The sequence below is a fragment of the Gymnoscopelus braueri genome (genome assembly GCF_963280865.1).
Source record: "Gymnoscopelus braueri genome assembly, chromosome: 7".
Classification (NCBI taxonomy): Eukaryota; Metazoa; Chordata; class Actinopteri; order Myctophiformes; family Myctophidae; genus Gymnoscopelus; species Gymnoscopelus braueri.
The window spans coordinates 54,824,052-54,845,277 of record NC_137608.1 but is presented as its reverse complement, the minus strand read 5'-3'; the positions used below and the strand labels follow the sequence as shown (position 1 = coordinate 54,845,277).

The window sequence follows — 21,226 nt, the reverse complement described above, 5'->3', positions numbered from 1 at the left end:
AATTTTGGGTGGTCCTTGACATGAAAAAGTTTCAGAACCACTGATATTATAGCAACATACATTTTTAAAAAAAATGCTATGATTTAGAAGACATTTGTAGAATCCCCAGAAGCAAAGATTTGAGTTAAAAATGTTCACTTTACAACGTGATGTATATTCAGAAGATTTGCTCAAACTTTCACGATTTTTTCAAAAATAGCAGAACTACAAGCTCGTAGCGCTGTCCTCGGTGCCGCACTACGAGCTTGTAGATCTGCTATTTTGTAATAGCCAAAGAAATCAAAAAATGACACCGATTCTTTCCCAGTCTAAATGGGTAAACAGACAGTATTGTATGAGTGAAATGTAAGAAAACATGAGGCCCAATTATGTTTCTTATTCCTTTATTGATATTGTGACATTCCATTCAAACCAAGCAAATTAAAGCCAAAATCTAACATCTGAACTTCAAACCATTCATGATCAGGGGTGCAGATCCCAGGGGGGAAGGAGGGGACATGTCTGACGTGTTCCTCCAATAAATGTTTTAAATAAATGATATCATTTAAAATCTATATTTAATAGAAGCTGATTCCACTTTTGAAATCATTCTCACATACAGTAAACACAATACTTTGTGAAGGTTTTGTTTTTGCCACCCGTGTGTCCTGATCATCAACAACTGACACATAAATGAATCCACAAGCTTCATCATCATCTTCATCACTTGTCCACAGAGCTCCGCTGTTAACTAGTTTAATGAGTGAAGTTCAGCCAATATGAACGGATAGAAACACAACAGTGGAGCTGAAAAACGGAAAGATAAACTAGAAAAAGAGCTCCTCGGAGCACAGGTCTCCGCCAGGTCAGGTACGTTATTCTGGCCTCCTGGTGGCGCTATAATAGGCCAATGTGAAAAGGGTGCCAACCGTGCCATTTATTCTTGCATTGACACTGCATTCATGATTTGAGGCATTTTGTTCCAAAAATGTGTTTTGCTAAATTAGACCTGCTGGTGGCGCTATAACAGGCCAATGTGAGAAGGGTGGCATTTCTTCCTCGGCGTAGTGGGAATGTGCGTGTGAAATTTCACGGAAATCCCAAGCTGTGTGTATACTTTGAGGCTTTTTGTTCAAAACGGACCAATCCTGCAAACTTTGGAAGCCAACCTTAGGCAATGAGGATGGAATATGGGAAATCGGACAGATCCGTGTTGATCACATGACTATAGAGATACTGTGTACCGATTTGCATGACGTTTGGATAAAATTTGTAGGAGTAATATAAAAAAATGGGTTTTGTCCAAATCGGCCTCCTGGTGGCGCTATAACAGGCCCATGTGAAAGATTTGGGGCAGAGGTTCTGAATTGGCATCCAGGGAGTGTGTGTGCACAGTTTCGGAGCGACCGGGCCAACGGTGCCGGAGATTAGCTGGTGACAGACGGACACACGGACACACACACGGACGGACGGACAAGGGGTAAAACATACTCTCTCGCCATGCCTTCGGCCTGGCGGAGACAATAATACTGACCAAGGAATATCTAAACTGAATTAGACACACATTGTGTGTGTGTGTGTGTGTGTGTGTGTGTGTGTGTGTGTGTGTGTGTGTGTAAATATTTATGTCCCTGTATGTTTTCCCTGTGTGTGGACATAAATAAATTGCTAAACTGTGCGTGCGTGCATGCGTGTGTGTGTGTGTGTGTGGTGTTATTTTGTCAGTTTTAACTCATCGGTCATCAACATTAAATCAGATAAACAGACTAAATGTTGTAAATATCATTAACTCAGTGTGTCCTGTCAGACCCCCTGCTGTGCAGAGGTCATCTGACTGTTTAGTTTAGATTTATCAAATAATTTGAATTCAAATACATTTATTGGACTATTTATGTTTAGTTATGCTGCAGGAACACATTGGAAACAAGTGTTTCATTAAGCTTTAATGTGTTATTCTGGGTTTAAGTTTAAGTTGTTGCTCGTACAGCTTTTACCAAAATCAAATCTCAAATGATTTGAATTAATGTGAAAGAATCAATGTTTGTAAAACCTTCAGTTAAACATGTGTTCAGGTTCATGTGTTTGTAGTTAAATCATGTGATGTCAACCTCTAATGGATTATTTACATCATAACATTATAGTTTGTTTCATGCATTGAACATGGATTTGGTGTTTTGTTTTTTATACCAAATGTCAGACAAACTGTAATCATTGTGAACATTATTAGTTAGTTTAAAATCCTAGCGTTAACTCTATGTTGGGGATGTTATTGATGAGAAGATTCCTTGTTTGTGGTTCCCTCCTAAGTTGTAATGAGATCTGCTCCCCTGCTCATGATTACATATAAATCATTACTTAATATACATGATTGCATGTCATCAGTGTTTCATATTAATTTCCTAGACTGTGGCGGACCGACATTGTCTAATTTGGTTGGACGAGGGTCCACCCATCACCTCAGACCACCCTAGAGGGTCCAGGTCCACCCATCACAGGGAAACTGTGATGTATAATGATCGTAACACATTAATTATCACACATTATAAATGATTACATAATAAATGACTTATGGTCAATTATAAAATAGTAAAACCTTTTTCACAAACATGGCTGACTGACTTCCATTCAGATGGATATTAATATTAATGTTATGAAGAACTCTGATTGTGTGTCTGATTGTGTGTTTCAAAATTGATCTGATTTTGCACACAGCCATTGCCCATTACCATCTGAACACAACTGCGAAGCCCTTTTTTAATTTCAACAAATCTCAGCTTATTATTAGCGTTTATGTGTCAAACAATGGGAGATCACACTGCACAGGGTTGCCACGTTTCGCGCGAGAAACAAGCAGCAAGGTCTATGAAAACAAGCCCAAACGAAGCGCAACCTACAAGCAACAAGGTCAACGAAAAGAAGGCCACACGATGCTCCTTCACACATATACATTGCCTCTTGGAAAACAGCATATCTACAAGCTCACAACGCGTCCCCACACCCACCTGCACTTTCACAACCAACGCCAAAAACACACTACCACCAATATTCGCCCTAAACCGCTTACAATAGGCGAACATGGCAACACCAACGACTGCCCTCTGCCAGGGAGCCACAACAGGGCGCGCGACAGGACGTGCAATAACCCCACGTTTGCAACTACTTTCGCCTGCGCACTTCACCGGGTATGGTCTAGTTTATTTAATGTTTCAATATAGTTTATTACACGGCTTGGTTGAATGCTTGATTCTGATTGGTCACTCACTGAATTCAGCGGTCTTCTTTTGATTAATGACCTCTGAACTCAATAACAGACTGTTGTCTAATCAAAGACTCATAAATAATCAATACAGTAACTGAATATTGATTCTATTTTATCAACACTTCCCCTTGTTTTCTGAGGCGACCGTGTTGCTCTGGACACACCTGGCATAAATTAATGGAATACTTTCATTATCGTAAGCAATGAAATCCTTTGTTTTGTTACTTTTGGGTTGATTTATTAATTTCTTTATTAAGTAGCCGTGTAATAAGCAGGATAATCAATGGGGATTATTGGTTATTATTGAGAAATAAAGCCCTTCAGGGTGGTAAAGACCCTCTGCTATCGGGTCTAATCACCCTGTCTGGGTTTATTTCTCAATAATGACCGGCTCCTCATTGATTATCACTTTGTGTAGAACTCAGTACAAGTGTTGTCACTGACATGTTATATTTGTGTTTTCTGACCACAGACACTATAACAGTTATTTGATGAATCTCCCACAATAATTATCCTTAGCATTTTGTTTAAAAGACACATCTGTTAAAAAGCTTGAAGATGTCACCATTGTGCTGCTGTTATGACTATTTAAAAGCTTGATGATGTCATCATTGTGCTGCTGTTATGACTATTTAAAAGCTTGATGATGTCATCATTGTGCTGCTGTTATGACTATTTAAAAGCTGGACACGCATGTATTTCCTCTTCTCTCCACCAGGGGGCAGCAATGACTTTCTGCTTCTCTGAAAACACACCCAGGTGTTCTGTGAAAAGACAATAAACCAAGAAGAATCAGAATGTATTAACTGTGTGAACATGTTAACACTTTAGAACAACCTTCCCTTATATTCAATGAACTGAATCATTGAATCAATCAAGTCTGGTGATGCAAGATTATGCAGACTCTCTCACTGCGCCTCGCCATTGTGCCTCGTTAAACATGTTTATATTTGATTAATGAATATTTGATTGATGAATCAATACATCTGACCACATTGTCAACAGTGGCGTCTGATACAACTTTAAATTATTTGATTATTAAATTTGATTATTAGATTAATCATGATAAGAAATTAAATTAGTTATATCTCTGAAAATCAATGTTCAAAGTAGTTGAATAAGTTAATTAATTCAGTAGTTTGTATTAGTCTCCTAGTCTAGTTGTTTCACTTCTTACACCAGCATGTTGTTTTGTGAATGTGTTCTAGTTTTATACACTTTTATACATTTTAAATAAAAGTGAATTAAAAAGAAAGAGGGAGTGAACCTGGGTGTGTGGGAGGAGTCTAAAGATCGTCATTGGTTGTCGGCACCAGAATACGACCTGATAGAAGAAGAAGAGAGACAGTTAAAACACACAGACAGACAGACAGACAGACAGACAGACAGACAGACAGACAGACAGACAGACAGACAGACAGACAGACAGACTCTGTTAAAGGGACACTGCCACAGTGTGGGACATAAATCATATGTATTGTTTGTATAACACAACAACACAATAACATTAGGGTTCAGTCACCAGGGTCACATGTTGCATCAGAACTAATGTGAACATTTGACTCTTATTTAGGACTAAATGTAACACTGATGTATTAAAGCTAAATGTGACAACATAGAACACACTTTGACCTCTAACTAGTTCGTCTAAACTGGTCTAAACCGGTTAAGGTTCTAAATCTAAACCAATGTAAACCAGTTTAGGTTGTGGCTTTACATGTTTGTTTGTATGTTTGTTTGTTTGCATATCTGTGAGGGTTCCAATTGTCATGTGATCCTCTGTTGATCTGACCTCATTTCTTCCACTGGTAGTATAATACTTAATTAAACATGTTAATTAAACATGTAATAAACATGTTAATTAAACATGCTAATCACCTCGTTTCTTCCACTGGAAGTAGATGAATCCAGACAGGAACAAGACCAGACCCAGAACCAGACCTGATGCTCCCATGGCCACCTTGTTCTTCACTGACTCTGGCATGGAGAAATCTGTCAACACAAATATTATATTATAATAATGATATGATATGATATGATATGATATGATATGATATGATATGATATGATATGATATTATTACAGTAGATTAAAACACCTTGTTCTTCATTGACTCTGGCATGGAGTCATCTGACAATAATATGACAACAACCAAACACAGTATGTGATATAAGACAGAGTACAGTATAGTTAAACTGTACAGTAAACAGAGTACAATAAAGTAAACTAAATCAGTGGCCAACTACTGAAGTCATGTAGCAGCCAACTATGTTTTATTGTGTATAATATGTTTAGTATAGGTAGCTAACATGTGGATGTGGGAGCAGCCATTAGTAAACAAAGATGATGTACCTCATCTAGACAAGACACTTATAAGCTCTAAGTAGGTGAGGCTCCTGTCATGACCTTCTTATTAGAATGGTTACTTTTTAGGAGTTTAAGTTTTCATGTATTAGTATTGTTATATTTATGGAGTGCTGTTTTTACTTTCTGTAAAACAAATATACCTTCAGGTAAAAATAGAGAATAATCCTTTAACCCTTAAAACAGAGTGTAGGGTAACACATTACAGTAGATTACAGTAACTGACCCCAGTCCATCTTGATAGGCGCGGTCAGGCTGGGATGTTCCACCATGCATGTGATCTTCTCTCCTGATCTGTAACACACACACACACACACACACACACACACACACACACACACACACACACACACACACACACACACACACACACACACACACACACACTACAATTAGTCACCATAGCATTAGACTGTCATAGGCATTAAGATAAGCTTATACTGATATTTTCTCCCCCTAAAATAATCATGACGTGCTGCGTCCTCAAGTTGAATGTGTGTCCATGTGGATCTGCTCAGAGCTGAAGCGGCCCCTCCTCCCCGCCCGGTCTGCCAGTGAGTGAGCAGCTGTTAATTAACACTAACATTAGGACAGATTGTGAAAGTAGCCGATCTATACGCTGAAACGCACCGCGATTCAACACATTGATCCGTTGATCTTTGTTAATATTTTGTTTTCAAACCTGTTTGACTATTTTTGTGTAGAAGTGTGAATGCCCCGCTGGGCTCTCCTCCGCTCTAATGTTTATTGTGTATTCCACTATTCCCTCCCCATTGCAGAAAAAATAGAAGGCAAGAGGCAGAAGAAACTTAGCAACGAGATACGCACGTAAAAGCGTGTTCCTGTGTGTGTATAATGTGCTCGTGCACGGGTCTCTGTGTGCGTTCGTCATGCGTGCACGCATATATATTATATAATATTAGCCTACCAATTAATGGGCCATTTTCAACACTTGTTTTATTTTGAATGAATATATGTATAGGTGTCTATTAAGTGTGTATTTCTATGTATAGGTGTCTGTTAGGTGTGTACCTGGGTGTGTACTCCAGGTAGGAGTGGTACTGGTAGTACCAGTCTCCATCAGACAGCTCATCGGTAGAGGAGAGACCAGAGGTCAAAGGTTCTTGACCTATCCACCAGGTCACCAGGATCACTTTAGGATAGAAGTCGTAGCTGCTGCACCTCAGCATGTGAGTGTGTTCACCACGACGAGGGGGAGTCATTGACTTCAGTCTCACTTTGGGCTCCACTGCTAAAAATTATGATGATTATTATTATTATTATTGTGGGATCGCTTCAGCGATCATTGTGGGATCGCTTCAGCGATCACACTAATGTTATCTTCATTAGTTATTATTATTATTATTCCGCCCGTTTTCGGATTGGTCACGTGACATCACAATATGTAATATAAATAGAGCACCGAAGTCCTGACGTGACTCGTTCATCCCCAGGTTTGCGGAAGTAATTTCTCTATGGAGAATAACATTGGGTCATCTTAGAATCGTCTCATATAAGAATTGTGGTCCAAAAATAAACACCGCGTGTCGGCGTTATTGTCAGGGAGGAGGTTCTGTATCGTTTATGATAGTCAGTCACTTATATTTGATACAGTCTGTTTCTGGCAAAAATGTAACTAATTCGGCGGAAGTAACATTAGCGTTTTCTCACCGTCAGTTGATGCTTCATATCCATAAGAGTCAACACGCCGGGGTCATTTGTTTATTTTTGGAACACAGTTCTTATTTGACGCGATATTAAATACGTCTATGGGATTCAGAACGGGGGTGGAAAACTGCGAACCAGGTAGACAAACAAAGGATGTGTAAATGACGTCAGACTTCGGCGGTCTATAGGTAAGACAGAATTAATCAGGAATAGTACTTTCTAGTGTGATACTATCAACATTCTTAGCGATCCCACACTGTTTCTTCAGGAACAGTACTTTCTAGTTATTATTATTATTATTATTATTATTATTATACCAGTCATAGGAAAATGTCATTATCATTAATAATTGTATATCATCCAAATGAGATCCAAATGATCCAGAAAGCCGCAAAACACTTGGTCTTCAACCGGTCAAAATGTTCACGTTTCCCAGCTCTCCCCCGTTCTCCTCTCTCTCCATTGACTCCCAGTTGCTGCCCGCCTCTACAGACTCCACCTCAGCCTGTAGCACTAGACCTAGCCTCGACGACCTTGCAGGCTTATGCAAAGGTTAAAATCTAATTTAGATATCATGTTATGTAGACAGATGTCAGGTCATTTGTAGACCTGGCATCCTATAGTTTGCATAGTTTCAATGTACAGATTATTCATTTGTTTGATATTATACTGTTTAGACTGATGATAGGTTCTTGGTTTACCTATGATCCTAGATTACTATTTCTATGCATTTGATGTATTACCTTGTGTTTTCCTTGTTTACTGTAAATCTTTCTGGATTAAGAGCGTCTGATAAATGCCTAAATTGTACATTGTAACTGTAAATGTCAGTGTTTGGCCACCAGATGGTACTAGAGAACAACGTTGTATAGAATACTGTAGATTAAATAGTCTACAGTTTTCTTCAACGTAGAATGCATTTATATAATGTAATTTAAACATATTAAATAATGCACAGTTACAGTGCTTTACATAAACAACAATAAACCAAGCAATAAAATGTAATGAAAATAGTGTGAATGAACAAGAGTATAAACAAACAAAACAATACACATAATCCTGTAAAATATGACTAAAGTGATTAAAAACATTCAAAACAAACTAGTAAAGACAACAATTAAATATAAAATCAGGGTAAATTAAGTGCATAGAGGTGTGTTTTAGCCTGAATGGTTATTTATAAAGTTCATTTAAAAACATTAATCCTGGTGTCTATTTTAGGAAGGTCATTATATGTAGGTGAAAACACTCAGAAATAGATCTATATGTTTCATTTATACTCTGTGTACGATGGTGACACCACATGTTGTGAGCTTGTAGATCTGTTATTTCCACTGTGTGACAGTGTGTTAGGATACAGTATAAATCACTGTGTGACAGCGTGTTAGGATACAGTATAAATCACTGTGACAGTGTGTTAGGATACAGTATAAATCACTGTGTGACAGCGTGTTAGGATACAGTATAAATCACTGTGTGACAGCGTGTTAGGATACAGTATAAATCACTGTGTGACAGTGTGTTAGGATACAGTATAAATCACTGTGTGACAGCGTGTTAGGATACAGTATAAATCACTGTGTGACAGTGTGTTAGGATACAGTATAAATCACTGTGTGACAGCGTGTTAGGATACAGTATAAATCACTGTGTGACAGCGTGTTAGGATACAGTATAAATCACTGTGTGACAGTGTGTTAGGATACAGTATAAATCACTGTGTGACAGCGTGTTAGGATACAGTATAAATCACAGTGTGACAGTGTGTTAGGATACAGTATAAATCACTGTGTGACAGCGTGTTAGGATACAGTATAAATCACTGTGTGACAGCGTGTTAGGATACAGTATAAATCACTGTGTGACAGCGTGTTAGGATACAGTATAAATCACTGTGTGACAGTGTGTTAGGATACAGTATAAATCACTGTGTGACAGTGTGTTAGGATACAGTATAAATCACTGTGTGACAGTGTGTTAGGATACTGTATAAATCACTGTGTGACAGTGTGTTAGGATACTGTATAAATCACTGTGTGACAGTGTGTTAGGATACAGTATAAATCACTGTGTGACAGCGTGTTAGGATACAGTATAAATCACTGTGTGACAGTGTGTTAGGATACAGTATAAATCACTGTGTGACAGCGTGTTAGGATACAGTATAAATCACTGTGTGACAGTGTGTTAGGATATAGTATAAATCACTGTTTGACAGCGTGTTAGGATACAGTATAAATCACTGTGTGACAGTGTGTTAGGATACAGTATAAATCACTGTGTGACAGCGTGTTAGGATACAGTATAAATCAAGAGGATCTGAAATGTTTCTCACAATATTAACCCATTCAGTAGATCTGCTTCTTTTTTTTTAATCGTGAGAATGTGTGCAAATCTTTAAATATATATATTTTTAAAGCGAACATTTGTCAAATATGTTGTTCCAGGGACCCCCAGAAGCAAAGATTTGAGTTACAAATGTTCACGTTAAAACATATATTTTTCTACAAGCTCATAGCGCGGCACTCGGTGCCGCGCTATGAGCTTGTTTATCTGCTATTTTTGAATAGCCAAAGGAATATAAAATGACAGAGATGCCTCCCCGGATTGAATGTGTTAAGGGATGTTTTATAATCATTATCAATCAATATTAACACCATTAATCATCTCTGAATAGAATGATTTATTATGATGTCATGTTATAGTTTATGAGGTGATGAGTGTTGAGTGCTGCTCTGAGATCAGCTCACCTCTCATGTTCAGAACAGCAGAGTAGTAGAGCTCAATGTTGTGTTTGCAGAATAACTCTCGTGCTGCTCTCCTCACAGCCAGTCTTGTAGGATCTTTATTGAGGCGCTCTGCGTTCTTCACACCAAGCTCAGTGTATCCAACCCACTGATCTACTCTACTGTCCCACCTGAGGAACTCATCACCATCGAAATTCATTGAGTAAATGTACTGTATGTCCTTCAGCTCACTGGAGTTAAACACACAGCGGGAAGCCTCATAGTACACATATCCATCTGGAAATAGACAATTAAAAATGTTCAGTTATATTATCATCTGTGTAATATCAACACTAGGCTAACTGCCCCCTATTGGCCAAATATGTCACTACATAAAGTCTTAAATAGGTTTGTGTGTGTGTGTGTGTGTGTGTGTGTGTGTGTGTGTGTGTGTGTGTGTGTGTGTGCGTGCGCGTGCGCGTGCGCGTGCGCGTGTGTGTGTGTGAGCCACAGAGTAATAGGAGGAAGGCCGGGCTACTAGCAAGTGGTGGAAAAAGTACTCAAATGTTTTACAAGTAAGTAAAAGTATCAATTCTGCAATATAGAAATACTCTGTTAAAAGTAAAAGTCCAGAATTCAAAATGTACTTGAGTAAAAGTACAAAAGTATTGGTATGAAAATATACTTAAAGTATCGAAAGTAAAAGTACTCATTGTGCAGAATGTCCCATTTCAAGATTTAAAATGTATGAAAATCCTTTGAAAATAGCAGATCTACAAGCTCACAATGTGTCGCATCACGACGCATTGTGAGCTTGTAGATCTTCTATTTTCAAATGGCCAAAATGTATATAGGGCTGAAGTGGTTAATGTATGTTTTGTAATAATAATAATATGATAATAATCAAAATCTACAAAGTAACTAGTAACTAAAGTTTTAAAGTAAATGTAGTGGAGTAAAAGTACAATATTTGGATCAGAGATGTAGTGGGGTAGAAGTAAAAGTATTGAAAACTGGAAAGACTCAAGTAAAGTACAAATACCTCAAACATGTACTTAAGTACAGTACTTAAGTACATCTACTCAGTTACTTTCCACCACTGCTAGCAGCCCACACACTGACTAACTCACTGTGAGAGACGAGGGAGCGTCTTCAGGTGAATGGGACAAGTGATTAAGAACCATTGTAAAAAACTAATTAAAACACGTAACGGGCTAGCCCCGCCTTTCCTCAATGACCTCATCAAAGACTACATTCCACCCAGACCCCTAAGGTCAGCCGATCAGTTGCTACTGGTTGAGTTCAGGACTAACAAAAGGTCTAGAGGAGACCGAGCCTTCACTGTGGCCGCCCTGAGGCTCTGGAATAGCTTTCCTTTTAATATAAGAGCCTCTCAGTCCATAGACATTTATAAATCACTATTAAAGACCTACTTCTTTTCCCTGGCCTTTGAACACAGTTAAACAGTTACATCACAACCATTGTCTCTACCTCACTATTTTATGCTTTGCATTTTTAATCGCTGCTTGTATTTTGTATTTTTTTATATCGTATTTTTGCACTGTATGAACTGTAACATTGTTGTTTTTTGATGTGTTGTGCCTCTTTGGTTGGCCTTGGTCATTGTAATGTGCTCTATAAATAACGTTTGAGTTGAGTTGAGTTGAGTGTCATTTTTTTAATTTCTTTAGCTATTAAAAAATAGCAGATATACAAGCTCATAGCGTGGCACTCGGTGCCGCGCTATGAGCTTGTAGATCTGCTATTTTTGAAAATCATGAAAGTTTGCGCAAATCTTTGAATATATACTGCTCAAAATAACTAAGGGAACACTTTGATGCCTTAATTCTTTTGAGCAGTTATTGTTAGCAGTATGTACACAGTTCATAAATAAATAATGAAGATTCGTAAGAATGTAAAGTGCGTTATAAATAAAATGTATTATTATTATTATTATTATTAAGGGATCAAAGTGTTCCCTACATTTCTTTGAGCAGTTATATATACTTTTAAAGCAAACATTTGTAACTCAAATCTTTGCTTCTGGGGATTCTACAAATGTCTCCTAACAGTTCCAAAAATATAAAAAGATAGCAGATCTACAAGCTCATAGCGCGGCACTCGGTGCCGATGAGCTTGTATATCTGCTATTTTTGAACAGCCAAAGAAATCTAAATAGACAGATATGTGTTCCCGGATTGAATGGGTTAAACATTTTAATTAATGTTAAATATATTCAACCGTTTTAGTTAATAACTATTGTGTTCATAGTATTCATGTACCTTTCACTGGTGGTTTCTTCAAGGCAGTGAGAATGATGTCCAGCTGGGCTTTGCAGTGGTGCTGATCACCCACAGCTCTTGCATAACCTCCTGCAAAGGTGGTATGATCTACAAACGGAGGCTGAGCATCCACCATCTTCCCTTGGTTGTAGTCTGCGTACTCCATCACTTCACCATCCAGTGCAAACATGACCTCTTTATATGAGTCTTTAACTGTGTCTGAACAGCCAAGGACTTTAATGTGCTCATGGAACACTGGAAATAAAACAAAGATGAAAATAAATTCAAACAACTTTTTCATCATCATCATCTTCATCATCATCATCTTCATCATGTTAAACAGTCATGAAGTATCTTCCTGTCAAACATTTTATTCAACAGATTTAAATGTTTTTTATAATATTATGAAACAGATTCATAATGATTTATTTCAGGATGTGAACATAACATTATATAATATAATATAATATAATAATATAATATAATATAATATAATATAATATAATGTAATGTAATGTAATGTAATGTAATGTAATGTAATGTAATGTAATATAATAATATAATATAATATAATATAATATAATATAATATAATATAATATAATATAATATAATGTAATATAATATACAGCAGGGGTCTTCAACCTTTTCAGGCCAAGGACCCCCTAGCTGAGAGAGAGATGAAGCAGGGACCCCCTACTCTATATTGTATTAAATTTAGTTTCAGATTAAACTTTTTTTGTTTACTTGGTCTGCTCTTTTTTCCCTCTACACCTATACCTCTTTGCCAAAAATAGCAGATCTACAAGCTCACAACGCCTCGCAGCGCGAGGCGTTGTGAGCTTGTAGATCTGCTATTTTTGGCTAAAGTTCTCCTCAGAAAAGGGATGCTAGGGTTCAAAGTGGTTAAGGTAAAAAATAAATAATCATATCACACAAAGATTTGGCGGACCACCTGTAGTAACTCTGAGGACCCCCTAGGGGTGCCGGACCCCCTGTTGAAGACCCCATATATAGTGTTGGGAAAAGTACTCTAATGTTTTACTTAAGTAAAAGTATTAATACTGCAATGTAGAAATACTCTGTTACAAGTATAAGTCCAGAATGTTTTATTTACTTCAGTAAAAGTACAAAAGTATTGGTATCAAAATGTACTTAAAGTACCAAAAGTAGAAAGTACTCATTATACAGAATGTCCCATTTCACACGTTTTCAAATGTGTACAAATCTTTTGAAAATAGCAGATCTACATAAGCTCACAATGCGTCGTGATGCGATGCATTGTGAGGTTGTAGATCTGCTATTTTCTAATGGTTTCTAATAGTGAAATTGGAAGTACTCCAATCAAGTAAAAATACCTCAAAATTGTACTTAAGTACAGTACTTGAGTAAATTGTTGAACATATGGACATGAATTAGAACGTAATTTATGTTGAACAGCTCACTTTAGGATATAGGCTTTAAATTATTGTATCACTTGATTTGCCTAAAGAAAGAATATGATATTGACTGACAGGTTGAAATGGTGCACTGGAAGGCTTACAGCAGGCAGTAAGATTTGATAGATTTAATGCAAACGTGAATCATTTGATTTTCTCATGTATTTAACCTGATGTTATTAATGATTTAATGTATAATTGCTGATAATATGCAGTATAATTGCATATACTGAATTATGCTCAGGTATAAGACACATCTTGGGGTAAATTTAATCCCTCAGTATGCCCATATATGGCCTTGCTGATAATGTCAGTGCAAGGTGCAAAGTAAGCGTTTTTGTGTGTGTGGGTGACTGTTGAAAAAGACACAAAAGGCCACATACACACACACACACACACTGACTTCTAAGAATCACGCCTACTTGCACACACATACACACACACTGACTTTGTTAGCTTTCAAAGAATCACCTACGTGCACACACACACACACACACACACACACACACACACACACACACACACACACTCATGTCTGGGGAACTTCCTTTAGACCGTACTACCGCATAGGCGCGAGGAGGCTTTTGGACACATAGAGGCTTTTGGACACAGGGAGGCCTTTGGACACAGGGGGCCCTTTGGGCCCTTAGGTTTTCGGAGCTTCTTCTCCTTCATCTTATTCAGATGTTAAACAATCATGGCTCCACATGGAGGAAGGTAAAAAATTACTTGAATTAAAAAAGGGACATTACTCTATTTTGAGATGAAACCTATTTGGTGTTTATTAATAATTATTATAACTATAAATAATAAATCATATTAATAATTGGTATTATACATTTTTGGAACTACCAAATTTAGACTGGCCTGTATTTCAGGCTGAATGAGATCTAAATGGAACCTCCTCATTCTAAATTAGTTTAGGACAAGCCTAAATTAAGGCATTTGTAAATCTGACCAGACAGACATGAAACATTCCTAGATTTCATTTCTATTTGTATTTTGTATTGTTAAATACACATCTGTAAACCCACAATGAACTGAGCAAATAAAGGGAAGCTTTTAATCTTCCAAAAAGCCTCATTTTCTGAGTTAGTGCTATAGAGATAAATAGACTAGGTTTCTTCTGAAGGACATCACGCCCTCGGTGAGTATGGGAATTCCACACAAACAGCTGATACATTACTGATATAATACACACCTCATTCAGGTAGAGATCTGTAGCTGATGCAATGACTTGTTTTGCATTGACTTTATGCTATGATTATGTGCAGTGGTTTTGCATGATGGTATAAATGTAAATATGGTTTGCATGGTTTGGCTCGTTATCTCTGTGTGACTAGACTTAGGACCAATATAAATTCAAATTTGTAGGCATAGGATGTGAGTGGGTTTTGATAGGATGTGCATCAGTGCATTTCTCTAGACGGAGGAGTAGAACAGGTTGGTTCATGAGAGTCTTTTGAGTATTTTAACTGGTACAAATGACATATAAGTGGACACTGAACGGTTGGTGGTCAAGTTGACATTTCTTCTGAAGCAGGCCAGTAGATTAAAGAGGCCCCTCTATCCTCTGCTCTTCTTATAACTGTTTTGATTGATTGAATATTTTATTAGGCAAAAAATGTAAAACAGCACATTTACATTTAAAATACTTTGTCTAACAAGTCCGTTCATAAAAGTCCTTATGGACTTGTTTCCAATGAGGGCCTTGGTATTCAATTCATATACATATAGTGGCACCACAGTTCCCGCCCCTTCCGGGTTCCACCGCAAAATACTCAATGCATTTTTCCCATTGACATTTCCAAAAATATTTATATCAATTAATTTAAGCCTAGAATCAAGCCATCCAGGGTCCTGGTGAATCATGACCACAAAATGTTTGATTCTGTGATTATTATTTTTTTGAAAACGGCAAAACAAAGCGTATTTATTAAATATAGTATATCATATAATTAAATATAAAATAAAAAAAATCACAGAAAAAAAACGTTTTATGGTCATAATTCACCAGGACCCTGGATGGCTTGATTCTAGGCTTAAATTAATTTATATAAATATTTTTGGAAATGTCAATGGGGAAAATGCATTGAGTTTTTCCTTCCGGCACCAGGAAAAACCAGGAAGTGGGCGGGAACTGCGATGCTCTATAGTGGCACCAGAGTTCGAATATCATTACAAAAAAAAAAAACAGCAAAAAAAAATATCACTATGTACAACAAAAAAAAAAAAAAAGAGGGGGAAAAAGATATGTACAAGAACAGGGGGGGGGGGGGGTCTGCTGTCTAACGGGAAAATGGTACTACCTCCTCCTTTGGCCTCCTGAAAGGTGATTTTTTAAGGCTCTTTTAAATGAGCCCAGCGAACTGCATTTTTTGAGGGATGGAGTTAGACTATTCCAATGGGTGGCAGTGCTGTAGAAGGAGAATTTGCCCATGTTTGTTTTATGGGTGGGTGGTACCAAATTGTTGTTAACGCTCCCTCTGGTATTGTGACTGTGGGTGTCGCTAACCTTTTGGAGGTATTTACTCAGATATGCGGGAATAGGGGGCATATCGGGCAAATTTGCATTTACAATTTTGAAGGCCAGTCCCATTTTTAGTTGTTTAATCCTGTCTTCCACCCTGAGCCAGCCTAGGCTGGCAAAATGGGTGGGAGAAAGGTGGGTCATGGGCCCCAATCCGAGGAGTAGCCGAATCAGTTTGTTTTGGGAGGTTTGAAGCTTAGTCTTCAGTGACACTGAGGTGTTGGAGTACCAGGAGGTGCAAGCATAGTCGAAAAGTGGTTGAATCAGGGCCCCAGAGAGGGTCCTGAGGGCCTGAGGGTTGACAAAAGAGGAAACTCTGCCCATAAATTTGGTTCTCTGGTTGGATATCCGAAACGTTAGTTTTGACTAGGAAGAACTGAATTATAGATATCTAGTATACATATCCAGTCTAGCTATTAAATGTTAAAACGGCTACTTGTATTTTTTTTTACGGATTTTAAAATATCTGAAATCGAATTTTGACTATGGAGAAATTAAATTATAGATATCTTGAAATACAATTTATACTAGTAAGAATGTCATTACGGATATCTTTAATTACAATTATGACTTGTGAGAATGCAGTTTTGACTATGAGAAACTCTTTTGACCACCTTTGTAGCCATGCTTTCACCTGTCAGGTATTTGTCAAGAATACAACCCAAATAGGTCATCTCTTCTTTGCTAGAGATAATTGTGCCATCGACTTTGACCTTGAAATCATTTACATCCATCTGTCTGAGGGAATGTTTGGTCCCAAAGAGAATGGATTCAGTTTTCCCAAGGTGTAGTGACAGTTTGTTATCGGTAAGCCAAGTACGGATTTTTGAGAGTTCGGAGCTGAGCGCCTCCTCAACTTGCAACTTGTCCTCTCCCGAGATCAGGAGTGCCGAGTCATCAGCGAACAGGAACAATTTGCAGTTACAGGCAGCATTCATGTCGTTAATGTATAGAAGAAACAGTAACGGCCCTAGAATGCTACCCTGAGGAACCCCACAGCTCACCGGGAGGGATGAGGACATGGTTCCGTTGATGTCAACCACTTGTTCTCTTCCCTCCAGGTAAGATCTCATCCAGTTTAGTGATGTGCAGTCAAAACTGTGATATCTCCAGGCCCATATTATGTCTTAAGTCAGGGACTGGACTACTGGGGGAGGTTTAGTTGTTAAGGTTAAGTCTACGGATGGTGACCAGACTTAGACCAGAAATTAGCCGTAAATTCCCTGAAGGCCACAGGCCTGCTAACGGGGTCGAGTTTACTCTGAAATCACCATGGTGGGGAATATGTTGTTCCTCCGTCGCCACGGGTAACATGCAGTTTTTTATAAGTTTTTATAATTGACGCTTCTGTGTATAACCTGTTCAAAAGGTCCCTGAGGTTCTGGGATCTCCTGTCTGTAATCACACCGCTCCCAACAAGGTTTTGGTCCGGTTCTTTTAAAATGTACGTAGTTACTTTACACCACAGATAATATAATATAATGAAAGGTTAGAATCAGCAGTGTGTGTGTGTGTGTGTGTGTGTGTGTGTGTGTGTGTGTGTGTGTGTGTGTGTGTGTGTGTGTGTGTGTGTGTGTGTGTGTGTGTGTGTGTGTGTGTGTGTGTGTGTGTGTGTGCGTGCGCGCTACTGCTTACCAATGGTATTATAAATAATAACACTATGAATAAACTGTATGTATATTTGATATATCAATATAACAGTAAGTTATTCAGTATATAATCAACAGACATAATGATTATTTATATTAATAACAATATACATATATATTTAATTTATCAAAAGATATATAGAATGTGTGTATAACAATATCAATATACTGTATGTTTTAATAACAAGACCACACCCGTCGGGGGATATGAGCACCCAAAGGGTGCAGTTCTAATGCGCTGTGAACAGACAGTTTATCAGGGATGGAAAGTGAGTTTGTACTCTGTAGTGTGTAAAACACACACGCACATCCTGTCGCCGCGTCGTGCAGCCACAGAACACACACAAACACCCGCGTGCGGGTGCGTTTGGAAATTGCGCACCGGAACGCACTCGCCTATTAGTTTGTATTGGTCAGTGCGCTCAGTGCTGTATTTCTGAACGCACTATAGCCGGAGCCGTCCCAAACACACACACACACACACACACACATGCGCGCGACCCGTCGCGACCCGTCGCGAGCGCGCACACGCACACGCACGGTACATCCTCCTGCGGCCAGAGCCGTCCCCCGTCGCGAGCACACACACGCGGCCGTCGCGCGAACACAAATAATGTACATTCTGACACGTGCCTTCCCAACGTGCATGCGCACGTGCGTGTCCGCGCATACACGGCCGCGGAGGCGAGCGTTCTGTGAGTGCAACAGTGTAACGCAGGCGAACAGCCCTCTTGCATGTTGTTGAAGGCAAGGGGCCGGGGGCGGGGCGGGGCCGGGGCTCTTTCCTCTACAATAGAAGAGTTAGGACGTCACATTCTAATACAACCCGAATACCAAATTTGAACACAACCTCTGGGAGTCTGGTTACCGCTCCCGCTTGGGACAATACTTTTTCAAACAACCGCAGACTATTTTATTTCGCCGATAAAGTATAGTTTTGGACCATGACGGAGGCGCGCCGACTCAGCAGACCTTGAGGCCGAGGAGTCGCGCCCGAGCGCCTCCAGGCGCGAGTGCCCGCGACGACCGGCCGATGGTCTGCTAGTCGACTAAGCGCCGTCCGAGTTATGTACCGATAGGCATCGTAAATAATATTGGTGGGGACTGCGTTTGCCCCAACTGCCACTCACTGCACTAACTTAGCCCGCCAGCCCCGCCCCCTTGTGCTCTCTCCCCACCCGCCAGCCCCGCCCCCCCTCCCCGGCCCCTTGCCTTCAACAACATGCAAAAGGGCTGTTCGCGTAACGCAGTGGGGCTGTAGATAAGACACATGCGCAGTTTGAGCAGCCAGCGTAAGCATGGCGACATTATTTGACATAAAAATGTGAATAAACAGCTGAGATTTAGTGATATGGAAAAACGGGCCTCGCAGTCCCATGCACATGGTAATGGTCAATGGCTGTCTGCAATTTGAGATCAATAGCTCCAGGCACTGAGGAGAACCGGGCAGAACAATTTTCTTCTATATAACAAGAGTACATCTATGAATGAATATTTTATATAATAAGAGTAGATTTTTAACAGTATCTTTAATATAATAGCATAAATATAATGTACTTACTTCCTGGGATCGCTTTGACATGAAGTACAGAGGAGAGGATGAGGAGGGTGGCTGTAATCTTCATCATCACTGATCAGAACTGAACTGAATTTAACAGATGAGAATAAACATATGAGAATAAACAGATGAGAATAAACAGATGAGAATAAACAGAAGAGACTTGAGTACATGTATTTAGTTACTTTCCACCACTGCTTGTGACCATCTATAATCATGCACTTCAATCAACGCATCCTGTACTACTTGAAAGCAATACTGCACTTTATACACAACTCACTTTAGTATACACATGTGACCCACCACGACACAGAGCCTGTTATTGTTAATGTTTTTTATGTTTAGTTTTTTCATGTCATATGAAAGCAGGAATCATAGCTACACATTGACATGTTGTCATGTCATATGAAAGCAGGAATCATAGCTACACATTGACATGTTGTCATGTCATATGAAAGCAGGAATCATAGCTACACATTGACATGTTGCTTACCAATGGTATTATAGATAATAACACTATGAATAAACTGTATGTATATTTGATATATCAATATAACATTAAGTTATTCAGTATATAATCAACAGACATAATGTTTATTTATATTACTAACAATATAGATATACATATATATTTCATTTATCAAAAGATACATATAATGTGTGTATAACAATATAAATATACTGTATGTTTTAATAATATAAATATAACAATATAAATATACTCTAATATATTACAGATGAGAATAAACAGATGAGAATAAACACATGTTTACCTTAAGAGAAGTTCTGGAGTCTGAAAGAGAATGAAGGAGGGTCCGTTCTGTAGTTTAGAAGAATCAGCCAATCAGATTAAAGATATGATGCTGCATCATCTGTTTCCAGAAAGACGACAGTCTGGATTATTGCACATAATCATGTATATAGCTGCTGCTTATGAACCTTATGTCTCCTTATGTACATACTGTACCTTATGCACCTTATGTCTAACCTCATGTACATACTGTACCTTATGCACCTTATATCTAACCTCATGTACATACTGTACCTTATGCACCTTATGTCTAACCTCATGTACATACTGTACCTTATGCACCTTATGTCTAACCTAATGCATATACTGTACCTTGTGCAGCTTATGTCTAACCCAGGGGTCATCAATATGTCCGTACGCAGACAAATGTGTTCGTGTCAAATTCTTCATTTACACACCATTATAATGTTCTTATTTTAATCATAAGACCCAATTACTGAATGTCAAGTCTCTGGGTTTTCTTCAGAATATGTTTGGCTCTGATTTACTACGACACTATATATGACACATTAGGAGTCCTACTAGTGGTTCTCAAATGTTTTATTTGCAAGGACCCCCATAACTCTGAGAGTGTACAAATGGAACCAAATGGACCCGTAAATATCTGGTCTCTTCAGAAGAGAAAACCCAAATAAAATGCTCTCCACTCCACTGGTCTACTCTGCACATATGTATTATTATGCAGGGTGACAAGGGGGTGTGGTCTCTGAAGACCATATTCACACGGCGGCCATTTTATTATTAAGTTAATGAAATGCCACCCCGTTTCTTCAATGCAAAATGCCAAAATGGCCGCCATGTGAATATGCTCTATTATTTCCAATTCCATAGTGTAAAATAATACCAGTCAGCGTTCCATAGTTTTTGTGTCCACCCCCTCCCCACCCCCCTTGTGACAAAATCTTGCCCCCCCTCCTGACAGAGGCTAAAATCGTGTGTGTGTGTGTGTGTGTGTGTGTGTG

The 21,226-nt window shown here is 38.6% G+C and overlaps 1 protein-coding gene across 3 annotated transcripts in view; it reads right to left on the bottom strand.

Annotated features, from left to right (window-relative positions):
• Positions 1 to 366: 366 nt before the first annotated feature.
• The window catches only part of LOC308088130 (H-2 class II histocompatibility antigen, E-S beta chain-like), a 21,686-nt gene continuing 826 nt past the window's right edge, over positions 367 to 21,226 (bottom strand). The window contains exons 2-10 of one of the 3 annotated variants that reach the window (XM_080432502.1): positions 20,217 to 20,325; positions 19,457 to 19,535; positions 12,279 to 12,533; positions 10,021 to 10,293; positions 6,635 to 6,854; positions 5,829 to 5,896; positions 5,117 to 5,230; positions 4,506 to 4,562; positions 367 to 4,002 (exon numbers count right to left, since the gene is read on the bottom strand). In XM_080432502.1, coding sequence (XP_080288628.1) covers positions 4,525 to 4,562; positions 5,117 to 5,230; positions 5,829 to 5,896; positions 6,635 to 6,854; positions 10,021 to 10,293; positions 12,279 to 12,533; positions 19,457 to 19,523 — 1,035 coding nt within the window. In that variant the 5' untranslated portion in view covers positions 19,524 to 19,535; positions 20,217 to 20,325 and the 3' untranslated portion in view covers positions 367 to 4,002; positions 4,506 to 4,524. Of the gene's footprint in view, positions 4,003 to 4,505; positions 4,563 to 5,116; positions 5,231 to 5,828; positions 5,897 to 6,634; positions 6,855 to 10,020; positions 10,294 to 12,278; positions 12,534 to 19,456; positions 19,541 to 20,216; positions 20,326 to 21,226 lie in introns of all 3 variants that reach the window. The other 2 variants (XM_080432501.1, XM_080432503.1) reach the window with 2 other exon arrangements.